Raw genomic sequence first — 14614 nt, 5'->3', positions numbered from 1 at the left:
AATGGGGGAAGATGACCCTAAACCTATGAACTTATAATGTAGGAGAAAGTCATGCGACCTGTTTAAAGAACGTACGTTTTTGGTCTGGTTTCCGGTGACATACAGTAGCTGCTCTTGCTCGGTTGAATATGGATTTGGTTCCTGTACCATTTTCCATTCCTGAAAGCCAGGCTCCAAAAAAGGAGTTCCCCCTGTGTGTTAATATGGCCGACGGGTGGCCACGGACACCACAGATTGCCAGACAAAGAAATATGAATAACGGCTTCATCTTTAGGGTTCATTCAAGAAGAATAAAATGGTTCTACTTCACAAACGCGGTGATATGAAGGTAACCGCTCCACGCATGCGGAAGTAATGTGTGGCTTTTACAGGCTGGAAGACTCCAGTCCTCAAGGGCCAACAGGTCAGGTTTTTAGGATATCCCGGTTTCAGCGCTGGTGGCTCAAACAGTGGCTCAGGCAACGACTGCTCCGCCTGTGCTGAAGCAGGGATATCCTGTTGGTGGCCCTTGATGACCGGAGTTGGCCACCCCTGTATTAAATCGTAGCGTGTCACATAAACCCACGCTGGGGTCTGTGGGTAAATGAGCAGTTTCTGAAGCTGAAAGGAGCAGTCCGCCTCGGCCCCCACCCTGTTTTATTTCATGGATGGTGAGTGGGGGGTTCCAGGAGCGGATCTGTGCTAACTGCAGCTCACAGGACCCCCTTTTATTCCTGAAGTACATATCGGGACATTTGCCATTGACACTCCCATTTATTTAAATCCCATGCGTCATGAGGGCCAATAGGAAGTGGGACGATTTAAACCTCCATTTTGTTTCCCCTGGAGGTGACGCTATCGGCTCTAGCTTGGTACTTCGTGAACTAGAGGGTACCGGAAGCTGAAAATAGCGTGATTCAGCTCCGGCGATCCCCTGCTCCCCTTCCATGTACGGAGAAGCGCACCTATAATGTGCGAGATAACCACAGGAATGAACAGGCGAGAAGCTGCAGGGTTTATCAAGAGAACGGCACAGAGGTCTTCCCGTGTTGTGGGTGGCCTGTTCTGCCAACCCATCCACTGCCACTACTCTCTGCTCTACCACGGAGTCTGCACCAGCATGTGTTGTGACTCCACCTGGCACAGAAAGGGTTATTAGCGCAGAGGCACGTGGGTTCTGTGGCCGGTGTGATGGGAGAGTTTGGCACAGAAAGGGTTATTAGCGCAGAGACACGTGGGTTCCGTGGCCGGTGTGATGGGAGAGTTTGGCACAGAAAGGGATATTAGCGCAGAGACACGTGGGTTCCGTGGCCGGTGTGATGGGAGAGTTTGGCACAGAAAGGGTTATTAGCGCAGAGGCACGTGGGTTCCGTGGCCGGTGTGATGGGAGAGTTTGGCACAGAAAGGGTTATTAGCGCAGAGGCACGTGGGTTCTGTGGCCGGTGTGATGGGAGAGTTTGGCACAGAAAGAATTATTAGCGCAGAGACACGTGGGTTCCGTGGCCGGTGTGATGGGAGAGTTTGGCACAGAAAGGGTTATTAGCGCAGAGGCACGTGGGTTCTGTGGCCGGTGTGATGGGAGAGTTTGGCACAGAAAGGGTTATTAGCGCAGAGGCACGTGGGTTCCGTGGCCGGTGTGATGGGAGAGTTTGGCACAGAAAGGGTTTTTAGCGCAGAGGCACGTGGGTTCTGTGGCCGGTGTGATGGGAGAGTTTGGCACAGAAAGGGTTATTAGCACAGAGGCACGTGGGTTCCGTGGCCGGTGTAATGGGAGAGTTTGGCACAGAAAGGGCACGTGGGTTCTGTGGCCGGTGTGATAGGAGAGTTTGGCACAGAAAGGGTTATTAGTGCAGAGGTACGTGGGTTCCGTGGCCGTTTGATGGGAGAGTTTGGCACAGAAAGGGTTATTAGCGCAGAGGCACGTGGTTCTGTGGCCGGTGTGATGGGAGAGTTTGGCACAGAAAGGGTTATTAGCGCAGAGGCACGTGGGTTCCGTGGCCGGTGTGATGCGAGAGTTTGGCGCAGAAAGCGTTATTAGCGCAGAGGCACGTGGGTTCCGTGGCCGGTGTGATGGGAGAGTTTGGCACAGAAAGGGTTATTAGCGCAGAGGCACGTGGGTTCTGTGGCCGGTGTGATGGGAGAGTTTGGCACAGAAAGGGTTATTAGCGCAGAGGCACGTGGGTTCTGTGGCCGGTGGGATGGGAGAGTTTGGCACAGAAACGGTTATTAGCGCAGAGGCACGTGGGTTCCGTGGCCGGTGTGATGGGAGAGTTTGGCACAGAAAGGGTTATTAGCGCAGAGGCATGTGGGTTCCGTGGCCGGTGTGATGGGAGAGTTTGGCACAGAAACGGTTATTAGCGCAGAGGCACGTGGGTTCTGTGGCCGGTGTGATGGGAGAGTTTGGCACAGAAAGGGTTATTAGCGCAGAGGCACGTGGGTTCCGTGGCCGGTGTGATGGGAGAGTTTGGCACAGAAAGGGTTATTAGCGCAGAGACACGTGGGTTCCGTGGCCGGTGTGATGGGAGAGTTTGGCACAGAAAGGGTTATTAGCGCAGGGGCACGTGGGTTCCGTGGCCGGTGTGATGGGAGAGTTTGGCACAGAAAGGGTTATTAGCGCAGAGGCACGTGGGTTCTGTGGCCGGTGTGATGGGAGAGTTTGGCACAGAAAGAATTATTAGCGCAGAGGCACGTGGGTTCCGTGGCCGGTGTGATGGGAGAGTTTGGCACAGAAAGGGTTATTAGCGCAGAGGCACGTGGGTTCTGTGGCCGGTGTGATGGGAGAGTTTGGCACAGAAAGGGTTATTAGCGCAGAGGCACGTGGGTTCCGTGGCCGGTGTGATGGGAGAGTTTGGCACAGAAAGGGTTTTTAGCGCAGAGACACGTGGGTTCTGTGGCCGGTGTGATGGGAGAGTTTGGCACAGAAAGGGTTATTAGTGCAGAGGTACGTGGGTTCCGTGGCCGTTTGATGGGAGAGTTTGGCACAGAAAGGGTTATTAGCGCAGAGGCACGTGGTTCTGTGGCCGGTGTGATGGGAGAGTTTGGCACAGAAAGGGTTATTAGCGCAGAGGCACGTGGGTTCCGTGGCCGGTGTGATGCGAGAGTTTGGCGCAGAAAGCGTTATTAGCGCAGAGGCACGTGGGTTCCGTGGCCGGTGTGATGGGAGAGTTTGGCACAGAAAGGGTTATTAGCGCAGAGGCACGTGGGTTCTGTGGCCGGTGTGATGGGAGAGTTTGGCACAGAAAGGGTTATTAGCGCAGAGGCACGTGGGTTCTGTGGCCGGTGGGATGGGAGAGTTTGGCACAGAAACGGTTATTAGCGCAGAGGCACGTGGGTTACGTGGCCGGTGTGATGGGAGAGTTTGGCACAGAAAGGGTTATTAGCGCAGAGGCACGTGGGTTCCATGGCCGGTGTGATGGGAGAGTTTGGCACAGAAACGGTTATTAGCGCAGAGGCACGTGGGTTCTGTGGCCGGTGTGATGGGAGAGTTTGGCACAGAAAGGGTTATTAGCGCAGAGGCACGTGGGTTCCGTGGCCGGTGTGATGGGAGAGTTTGGCACAGAAAGGGTTATTAGCGCAGAGGCACGTGGGTTCTGTGGCCGGTGTGATGGGAGAGTTTGGCACAGAAAGAATTATTAGCGCAGAGACACGTGGGTTCCGTGGCCGGTGTGATGGGAGAGTTTGGCACAGAAAGGGTTATTAGCGCAGAGGCACGTGGGTTCTGTGGCCGGTGTGATGGGAGAGTTTGGCACAGAAAGGGTTATTAGCGCAGAGGCACGTGGGTTCCGTGGCCGGTGTGATGGGAGAGTTTGGCACAGAAAGGGTTTTTAGCGCAGAGGCACGTGGGTTCTGTGGCCGGTGTGATGGGAGAGTTTGGCACAGAAAGGGTTATTAGCACAGAGGCACGTGGGTTCCGTGGCCGGTGTAATGGGAGAGTTTGGCACAGAAAGGGCACGTGGGTTCTGTGGCCGGTGTGATAGGAGAGTTTGGCACAGAAAGGGTTATTAGTGCAGAGGTACGTGGGTTCCGTGGCCGTTTGATGGGAGAGTTTGGCACAGAAAGGGTTATTAGCGCAGAGGCACGTGGTTCTGTGGCCGGTGTGATGGGAGAGTTTGGCACAGAAAGGGTTATTAGCGCAGAGGCACGTGGGTTCCGTGGCCGGTGTGATGCGAGAGTTTGGCGCAGAAAGCGTTATTAGCGCAGAGGCACGTGGGTTCCGTGGCCGGTGTGATGGGAGAGTTTGGCACAGAAAGGGTTATTAGCGCAGAGGCACGTGGGTTCTGTGGCCGGTGTGATGGGAGAGTTTGGCACAGAAAGGGTTATTAGCGCAGAGGCACGTGGGTTCTGTGGCCGGTGGGATGGGAGAGTTTGGCACAGAAACGGTTATTAGCGCAGAGGCACGTGGGTTCCGTGGCCGTTGTGATGGGAGAGTTTGGCACAGAAAGGGTTATTAGCGCAGAGGCACGTGGGTTCCGTGGCCGGTGTGATGGGAGAGTTTGGCACAGAAAGGGTTATTAGCGCAGAGACACGTGGGTTCCGTGGCCGGTGTGATGGGAGAGTTTGGCACAGAAAGGGTTATTAGCGCAGAGGCACGTGGGTTCCGTGGCCGGTGTGATGGGAGAGTTATGGCACAGAAAGGGTTATTAGCGCAGAGGCACGTGGGTTCCGTGGCCGGTGTGATGGGAGAGTATGGCACAGAAAGGGTTATTAGCGCAGAGACACGTGGGTTCTGTGGCCGGTGTGATGGGAGAGTTTGGCACAGAAAGGGTGAGTAGCGCAGAGGCACGTGGGTTCCGTGGCCGGTGTGATGGGAGAGTTTGGCACAGAAAGGGTTATTAGCGCAGAGACACGTGGGTTCCGTGGCCGGTGTGATGGGAGAGTTTGGCACAGAAAGGGTTATTAGCGCAGAGGCACGTGGGTTCCGTGGCCGGTGTGATGCGAGAGTTTGGCACAGAAAGGGTTATTAGCGCAGGGGCTCGTGGGTTCTGTGGCCGGTGTGATGGGAGAGTTTGGCACAGAAAGGATTATTAGCGCAGAGACACGTGGGTTCCGTGGCCGGTGTGATGGGAGAGTTTGGCACAGAAAGGGTTATTAGCGCAGAGGCACGTGGGTTCTGTGGCCGGTGTGATGGGAGAGTTTGGCACAGAAAGGGTTATTAGCGCAGAGACACGTGGGTTCCGTGGCCGTTTGATGGGAGAGTTTGGCACAGAAAGGGTTATTAGCGCAGAGACACGTGGGTTCCGTGGCCGGTGTGATGGGAGAGTTTGGCACAGAAAGGGTTATTAGCGCAGAGGCACGTGGGTTCTGTAGCCGGTGTGATGGGAGAGTTTGGCACAGAAAGGGTTATTAGCGCAGAGGCACGTGGGTTCCGTGGCCGGTGTGATGGGAGAGTTTGGCACAGAAAGGGTTATTAGCGCAGAGACACGTGGGTTCTGTGGCCGGTGTGATGGGAGAGTTTGGCACAGGAAGGGTTATTAGCGCAGAGGCACGTGGGTTCTGTGGCCGGTGTGATGGGAGAGTATGGCACAGAAAGGGTTATAAGCGCAGAGGCACGTGGGTTCCGTGGCCGGTGTGATGGGAGAGTTTGGCACAGAAAGGGTTATTAGCGCAGAGGCACGTGGGTTCTGTGGCCGGTGTGATGGGAGAGTATGGCACAGAAAGGGTTATAAGCGCAGAGGCACGTGGATTCCGTGGCCGGTGTGATGGGAGAGTTTGGCACAGAAAGGGTTATTAGCGCAGAGGCACGTGGGTTCTGTGGCCGGTGTGATGGGAGAGTTTGGCACAGAAAGGGTTATTAGCGCAGAGGCACGTGGGTTCCGTGACCGGTGTGATGGGAAAGTTTGGCACTGGAAGGGTTATTAGCGCAGAGGCACGTGGGTTCCGTGGCCGGTGTGATGGGAGAGTTTGGCACAGAAAGGGTTATTAGCGCAGAGGCACGTGGGTTCCGTGGCCGGTGTGATGGGAGAGTTTGGCACAGAAAGGATTATTAGCGCAGCGACACGTGGGTTCCGTGGCCGTTTTGGTGGGAGAGTTTGGCACAGAAAGGGTTATTAGCGCAGAGACACGTGGGTTCCGTGGCCGGTGTGATGGGAGAGTTTGGCACAGAAAGGGTTATTAGCGCAGAGGCACGTGGGTTCTGTGGCCGGTGTGATGGGAGAGTATGGCACAGAAAGGGTTATTAGCGCAGAGGCACGTGGGTTCCGTGGCCGGTGTGATGGGAGAGTATGGCACAGAAAGGGTTATTAGCGCAGAGACACGTGGGTTCCGTGGCCGGTGTGATGGGAGAGTTTGGCACAGGAAGGGTTATTAGCGCAGAGGCACGTGGGTTCTGTGGCCGGTGTGATGGGAGAGTATGGCACAGAAAGGGTTATTAGCGCAGAGACACGTGGGTTCTGTGGCCGGTGTGATGGGAGAGTTTGGCACAGGAAGGGTTATTAGCGCAGAGGCACGTGGGTTCTGTGGCCGGTGTGATGGGAGAGTTTGGCACAGAATGGGTTATTAGCGCAGAGACACGTGGGTTCCGTGGCCGGTGTGATGGAAGAGTTTGGCACAGAAAGGGTTATTAGCGCAGAGGCACGTGGGTTCCGTGACCGGTGTGATGGGAGAGTTTGGCACAGAAAGGGTTATTAGCGCAGAGGCACGTGGGTTCCGTGGCCGGTGTGATGGGAGAATTTGGCACAGAAAGGGTTATTAGCGCAGAGGCACGTGGGTTCTGTGGCCGGTGTGATGGGAGAGTTTGGCACAGAAAGGGTGAGTAGCGCAGAGGCACGTGGGTTCCGTGGCCGGTGTGATGGGAGAGTTTGGCACAGAAAGGGTTATTAGCGCAGAGGCACGTGGGTTCCGTGGCCGGTGTGATGGGAGAGTTTGGCACAGAAAGGGTTATTAGCGCAGAGGCACGTGGGTTCCGTGGCCGGTGTGATGGGAGAGTTTGGCACAGAAAGGGTTATTAGCACAGAGGCACGTGGGTTCCGTGGCCGGTGTGATGGGAGAGTTTGGCACAGAAAGGGTTATTAGCGCAGGGGCACGTGGGTTCCGTGGCCGGTGTGATGGGAGAGTTTGGTTGAATGGACTTTATTGGTTCTTCTATCTGATTCATTACAACAGGATACACGATTCTGAACCCAGAACAGCTGCTGCGTGTGCAGGAGGAAAAAGGGACGTCCACGCCGGGGGCAGACAGAGTGAGGGACCACAGAAACACGCTCACCGCAAGTAAGGGGGCAACTGTGTCCTTCATAGAAAGTACTCACCTAAAGCCTCCGTACCTATACAAAACACACACACAGAACCTCCCCATCTATACCGCGCACACACAGATCCTCCCCATCTATACCGAGCACACACAGATCCTCCCCATCTATACCGAGCACCCACAGATCCTCCCCATCTATACCGAGCACCCACAGATCCTCCCCATCTATACTGAGCACATACAGATCCTCACCATCTATACTGAGCACACACAGAACCTCCCCATCTATACTGAGCACACACAGAACCTCCCCATCTATACCGAGCACACACAGAACCGCCCCATCTATACTGAGCACACACACAGAACCTCCCCATCTATACTGAGCACACACAGAACCTCCCCATCTATACCGAGCACACACAGGTCCTACCCATCTATACTGAGCACACACAGAACCTCCCCATCTATACTGAGCACGCACACAGAACCTCCCCATCTATACTGAGCACACACAGAACCTCCCCATCTATACTGAGCACACACAGAACCTCCCCATCTATACTGAGCACACACAGAACCGCCCCATCTATACTGAGCACACACACAGAACCTCCCCATCTATACTGAGCACACACAGAACCTCCCCATCTATACTGAGCGCACACACAGAACCTCCCCATCTATACCGAGCACACACAGGTCCTACCCATCTATACTGAGTACACACAGATCCTCCCCATCTATACCGAGCACACACAGAACCTCCCCATCTATACCGAGCACACACAGAACCTCCCCATCTATACCGAGCACACACAGAACCTCCCCATCTATACTGAGCACACACAGAACCTCCCCATCTATACTGAGCACACACACAGAACCTCCCCATCTATACCGAGCACACACAGAACCTCCCCATCTATACTGAGCACACACAGAACCTCCCCATCTATACTGAGCACACACAGAACCTCCCCATCTATACTGAGTACACACACAGAACCTCCCCATCTATACCGAGCATACACAGAACCTCCCCATCTATACTGAGCACATACACAGAACCTCCCCATCTATACCGAGCACACACAGAACCGCCCCATCTATACTGAGCACACACACAGAACCTCCCCATCTATACCGAGCACACACAGAACCTCCCCATCTATACCGAGCACACACAGAACCTCCCCATCTATACCTAGCACACACAAAACCTCCCCATCTATACTGAGCACACACAGGACCTCCCCATCTATACTGAGCACACACACAGAACCTCCCCATCTATACTGAGCACACACAGAACCTCCCCATCTATACTGAGTACACACACAGAACCTCCCCATCTATACCGAGCACACACAGAACCTCCCCATCTATACTGAGCACATACAGATCCTCACCATCTATACTGAGCACACACAGAACCTCCCCATCTATACCGAGCACACACAGATCCTACCCATTTATACTGAGCACACACACAGAACCTCCCCATCTATACCGAGCACACACAGATTCTACCCATCTATACCGAGCACACACAGATCCTACCCATCTATACTGAGCACCCACAGATCCTCCCCATCTATACTGAGCACATACAGATCCTCCCCATCTATACTGAGCACATACAGAACCTCCCCATCTATACTGAGCACACACAGAACCTCCCCATCTATACCGAGCACACACAGAACCTCCCCATCTATACTGAGCACACACAGAACCTCCCCATCTATACCGAGCACACACAGAACCTCCCCATCTATACTGAGCACACACAGATACTCCCCATCTATACTGATCACACACAGAACCTCCCCATCTATACCGAGCACATACAGAACCTCCCCATCTATACCGAGCACACACAGAACCTCCCCATCTATACTGAGCACACACACAGAACCACCCCATCTATAGCGAGCACACACAGAACCTCCCCATCTATACCGAGCACGCACAGAACCTCCCCATCTATACCGACCACACACAGAACCTCCCCATCTATACCGAGCACACACAGAACCTCCCCATCTATACTGAGCACATACAGAACCTCCCCATCTATACTGAGCACACACAGAACCTCCCCATCTATACCGAGCACACACACAGAACCTCCCCATCTATACCGAGCACACACAGAACCTCCCCATCTATACTGAGCACACACAGAACCTCCCCATCTATACCGAGCACACACAGAACCTCCCCATCTATACTGAGCACACACAGATCCTCCCGATCTATACTGAGCACACACAGATCCTCCCCATCTATACCGAGCACACACAGAACCTCCCCATCTATACCGAGCACACACAGATCCTCCCCATCTATACCGAGCACACACAGATCCTACCCATCTATACCGAGCACACACAGAACCTCCCCATCTATACTGAGCAAACACATAACCTCCCCATCTATACTGAGCACACACAGATCCTACCCATCTATACCAAGCACACACAGAACCTCCCCATCTATACCGAGCACACACAGATCTTCCGCATCTATACCGAGCACACACAGAACCTCCCCATCTATACCGATTACACACAGATCCTCCCCATCTATACTGAGCACACACAGATCCTACCCATCTATACCAAGCACACACAGAACCTCCCCATCTATACTGAGCACACACACAGAACCTCCCCATCTATACCGAGCACACACAGATCCTACCCATCTATACCGAGCACACACAGAACCTCCCCATCTATACCGAGCACACACAGATCCTCCCCATCTATACCAAGCACACACAGAACCTCCCCATCTATACTGAGCACACACACAGAACCTCCCCATCTATATCGAGCACATACAGAACCTCCCCATCTATACTGAGCACACACAGATCCTACCCATCTATACTGAGCACACACAGATCCTACCCATCTATACCGAGCACACACAGAACCTCCCCATCTATACTGAGCACACACAGAACCTCCCCATCTATACTGAGCTCACACAGAACCTCCCCATCTATACTGAGAACACACAGAACCTCCCCATCTATACCGAGCACACACAGATCCTACCCATCTATACTGAGCACACACAGATCCTACCCATCTATACTGAGCACACACAGATCCTACCCATCTATACCGAGCACACACAGAACCTCCCCATCTATACTGAGCACACACAGAACCTCCCCATCTATACTGAGCACACACAGAACTTCCCCATCTATTCTGAGAACACACAGAACCTCCCCATCTATACCGAGCACACACCGATCCTCCACATCTATACTGAGCACATTCAGAACCTCCCCATCTATACCGAGCACACACAGAACCTCCCCATCTATACCGAGCACACACAGAACCTCCCCATCTATACCGAGCACACACAGAACCTCCCCATCTACACTGAGCACACACAGATCCTACCCATCTATACTGAGCACATACAGAACCTCCCCATCTATACCGAGCACACACAGATCCTCCCCATCTATACTGAGCACATACAGAACCTCCCCATCTATACCGAGCACACACAGATCCTCCCCATCTATACCGATCACACACAGAACCTCCCCATCTATACCGAGCACACACAGAACCTCCCCATCTATACTGAGCTCACACAGAACCTCCCCATCTATACTGAGAACACACAGAACCTCCCCATCTATACCGAGCACACACAGATCCTACCCATCTATACTGAGCACACACAGATCCTACCCATCTATACTGAGCACACACAGATCCTACCCATCTATACCGAGCACACACAGAACCTCCCCATCTATACTGAGCACACACAGAACCTCCCCATCTATACTGAGCACACACAGAACTTCCCCATCTATTCTGAGAACACACAGAACCTCCCCATCTATACCGAGCACACACCGATCCTCCCCATCTATACTGAGCACATTCAGAACCTCCCCATCTATACCGAGCACACACAGAACCTCCCCATCTATACCGAGCACACACAGAACCTCCCCATCTATACCGAGCACACACAGAACCTCCCCATCTATACTGAGCACACACAGATCCTACCCATCTATACTGAGCACATACAGAACCTCCCCATCTATACTGAGCACACACAGATCCTCCCCATCTATACTGAGCACATACAGAACCTCCCCATCTATACCGAGCACACACAGATCCTCCCCATCTATACTGAGCACATACAGAACCTCCCCATCTATACCGAGCACACACAGAACCTCCCCATCTATACCGAGCACACACAGAACCTCCCCATCTATACCGAGCACACACAGAACCTCCCCATCTATACTGAGCACATACAGAACCTCCCCATCTATACTGAGCACACACAGAACCTCCCCATCTATACCGAGCACACACACAGAACCTCCCCATCTATACCGAGCACACACAGAACCTCCCCATCTATACTGAGCACACACAGAACCTCCCCATCTATACCGAGCACACACAGAACCTCCCCATCTATACTGAGCACACACAGATCCTCCCGATCTATACTGAGCACACACAGATCCTCCCCATCTATACCGAGCACACACAGAACCTCCCCATCTATACCGAGCACACACAGATCCTCCCCATCTATACCGAGCACACACAGATCCTCCCCATCTATACCGAGCACACACAGATCCTACCCATCTATACCGAGCACACACAGAACCTCCCCATCTATACTGAGCACACACATAACCTCCCCATCTATACTGAGCACACACAGATCCTACCCATCTATACCAAGCACACACAGAACCTCCCCATCTATACCGAGCACACACAGATCTTCCGCATCTATACCGAGCACACACAGAACCTCCCCATCTATACCGATCACACACAGATCCTCCCCATCTATACTGAGCACACACAGATCCTACCCATCTATACCAAGCACACACAGAACCTCCCCATCTATACTGAGCACACACACAGAACCTCCCCATCTATACCGAGCACACACAGATCCTACCCATCTATACCGAGCACACACAGAACCTCCCCATCTATACCGAGCACACACAGATCCTCCCCATCTATACCAAGCACACACAGAACCTCCCCATCTATACTGAGCACACACACAGAACCTCCCCATCTATACCGAGCACACACAGAACCTCCCCATCTATACTGAGCACACACAGAACCTCCCCATCTATACTGAGCACACACAGAACCTCCCCATCTATACTGAGTACACACACAGAACCTCCCCATCTATACCGAGCATACACAGAACCTCCCCATCTATACTGAGCACATACACAGAACCTCCCCATCTATACCGAGCACACACAGAACCGCCCCATCTATACTGAGCACACACACAGAACCTCCCCATCTATACCGAGCACACACAGAACCTCCCCATCTATACCGAGCACACACAGAACCTCCCCATCTATACCTAGCACACACAAAACCTCCCCATCTATACTGAGCACACACAGGACCTCCCCATCTATACTGAGCACACACACAGAACCTCCCCATCTATACTGAGCACACACAGAACCTCCCCATCTATACTGAGTACACACACAGAACCTCCCCATCTATACCGAGCACACACAGAACCTCCCCATCTATACTGAGCACATACAGATCCTCACCATCTATACTGAGCACACACAGAACCTCCCCATCTATACCGAGCACACACAGATCCTACCCATTTATACTGAGCACACACACAGAACCTCCCCATCTATACCGAGCACACACAGATTCTACCCATCTATACCGAGCACACACAGATCCTACCCATCTATACTGAGCACCCACAGATCCTCCCCATCTATACTGAGCACATACAGATCCTCCCCATCTATACTGAGCACATACAGAACCTCCCCATCTATACTGAGCACACACAGAACCTCCCCATCTATACCGAGCACACACAGAACCTCCCCATCTATACTGAGCACACACAGAACCTCCCCATCTATACCGAGCACACACAGAACCTCCCCATCTATACTGAGCACACACAGATACTCCCCATCTATACTGATCACACACAGAACCTCCCCATCTATACCGAGCACATACAGAACCTCCCCATCTATACCGAGCACACACAGAACCTCCCCATCTATACTGAGCACACACACAGAACCACCCCATCTATAGCGAGCACACACAGAACCTCCCCATCTATACCGAGCACGCACAGAACCTCCCCATCTATACCGACCACACACAGAACCTCCCCATCTATACCGAGCACACACAGAACCTCCCCATCTATACTGAGCACATACAGAACCTCCCCATCTATACTGAGCACACACAGAACCTCCCCATCTATACCGAGCACACACACAGAACCTCCCCATCTATACCGAGCACACACAGAACCTCCCCATCTATACTGAGCACACACAGAACCTCCCCATCTATACCGAGCACACACAGAACCTCCCCATCTATACTGAGCACACACAGATCCTCCCGATCTATACTGAGCACACACAGATCCTCCCCATCTATACCGAGCACACACAGAACCTCCCCATCTATACCGAGCACACACAGATCCTCCCCATCTATACCGAGCACACACAGATCCTACCCATCTATACCGAGCACACACAGAACCTCCCCATCTATACTGAGCAAACACATAACCTCCCCATCTATACTGAGCACACACAGATCCTACCCATCTATACCAAGCACACACAGAACCTCCCCATCTATACCGAGCACACACAGATCTTCCGCATCTATACCGAGCACACACAGAACCTCCCCATCTATACCGATTACACACAGATCCTCCCCATCTATACTGAGCACACACAGATCCTACCCATCTATACCAAGCACACACAGAACCTCCCCATCTATACTGAGCACACACACAGAACCTCCCCATCTATACCGAGCACACACAGATCCTACCCATCTATACCGAGCACACACAGAACCTCCCCATCTATACCGAGCACACACAGATCCTCCCCATCTATACCAAGCACACACAGAACCTCCCCATCTATACTGAGCACACACACAGAACCTCCCCATCTATATCGAGCACATACAGAACCTCCCCATCTATACTGAGCACACACAGATCCTACCCATCTATACTGAGCACACACAGATCCTACCCATCTATACCGAGCACACACAGAACCTCCCCATCTATACTGAGCACACACAGAACCTCCCCATCTATACTGAGCTCACACAGAACCTCCCCATCTATACTGAGAACACACAGAACCTCCCCATCTATACCGAGCACACACAGATCCTACCCATCTATACTGAGCACACACAGATCCTACCCATCTATACTGAGCACACACAGATCCTACCCATCTATACCGAGCACACACAGAACCTCCCCATCTATACTGAGCACACACAGAACCTCCCCATCTATACTGAGCACACACAGAACTTC

At 52.9% G+C, this 14614-nt stretch overlaps 1 protein-coding gene across 3 annotated transcripts in view; it reads left to right on the top strand.

The window, feature by feature from the left end:
• LOC142492559 (zinc finger protein 212-like) overlaps nt 1–14614 on the top strand; it is an 83285-nt gene that overhangs the window by 26503 nt on the left and 42168 nt on the right. For all 3 annotated transcript variants that reach the window (XM_075595280.1, XM_075595278.1, XM_075595279.1), the window contains one exon: nt 7081–7188. In XM_075595280.1, the coding sequence (XP_075451395.1) occupies nt 7081–7188 (108 nt within the window). The remainder of the gene's footprint in view (nt 1–7080; nt 7189–14614) is intronic.

Source organism: Ascaphus truei, chromosome 4 (genome assembly GCF_040206685.1).
Source record: "Ascaphus truei isolate aAscTru1 chromosome 4, aAscTru1.hap1, whole genome shotgun sequence".
Classification (NCBI taxonomy): domain Eukaryota; kingdom Metazoa; phylum Chordata; class Amphibia; order Anura; family Ascaphidae; genus Ascaphus; species Ascaphus truei.
Note: the sequence above shows the minus strand (reverse complement) of the source record. Positions and strands in the feature narration are given on the sequence as shown.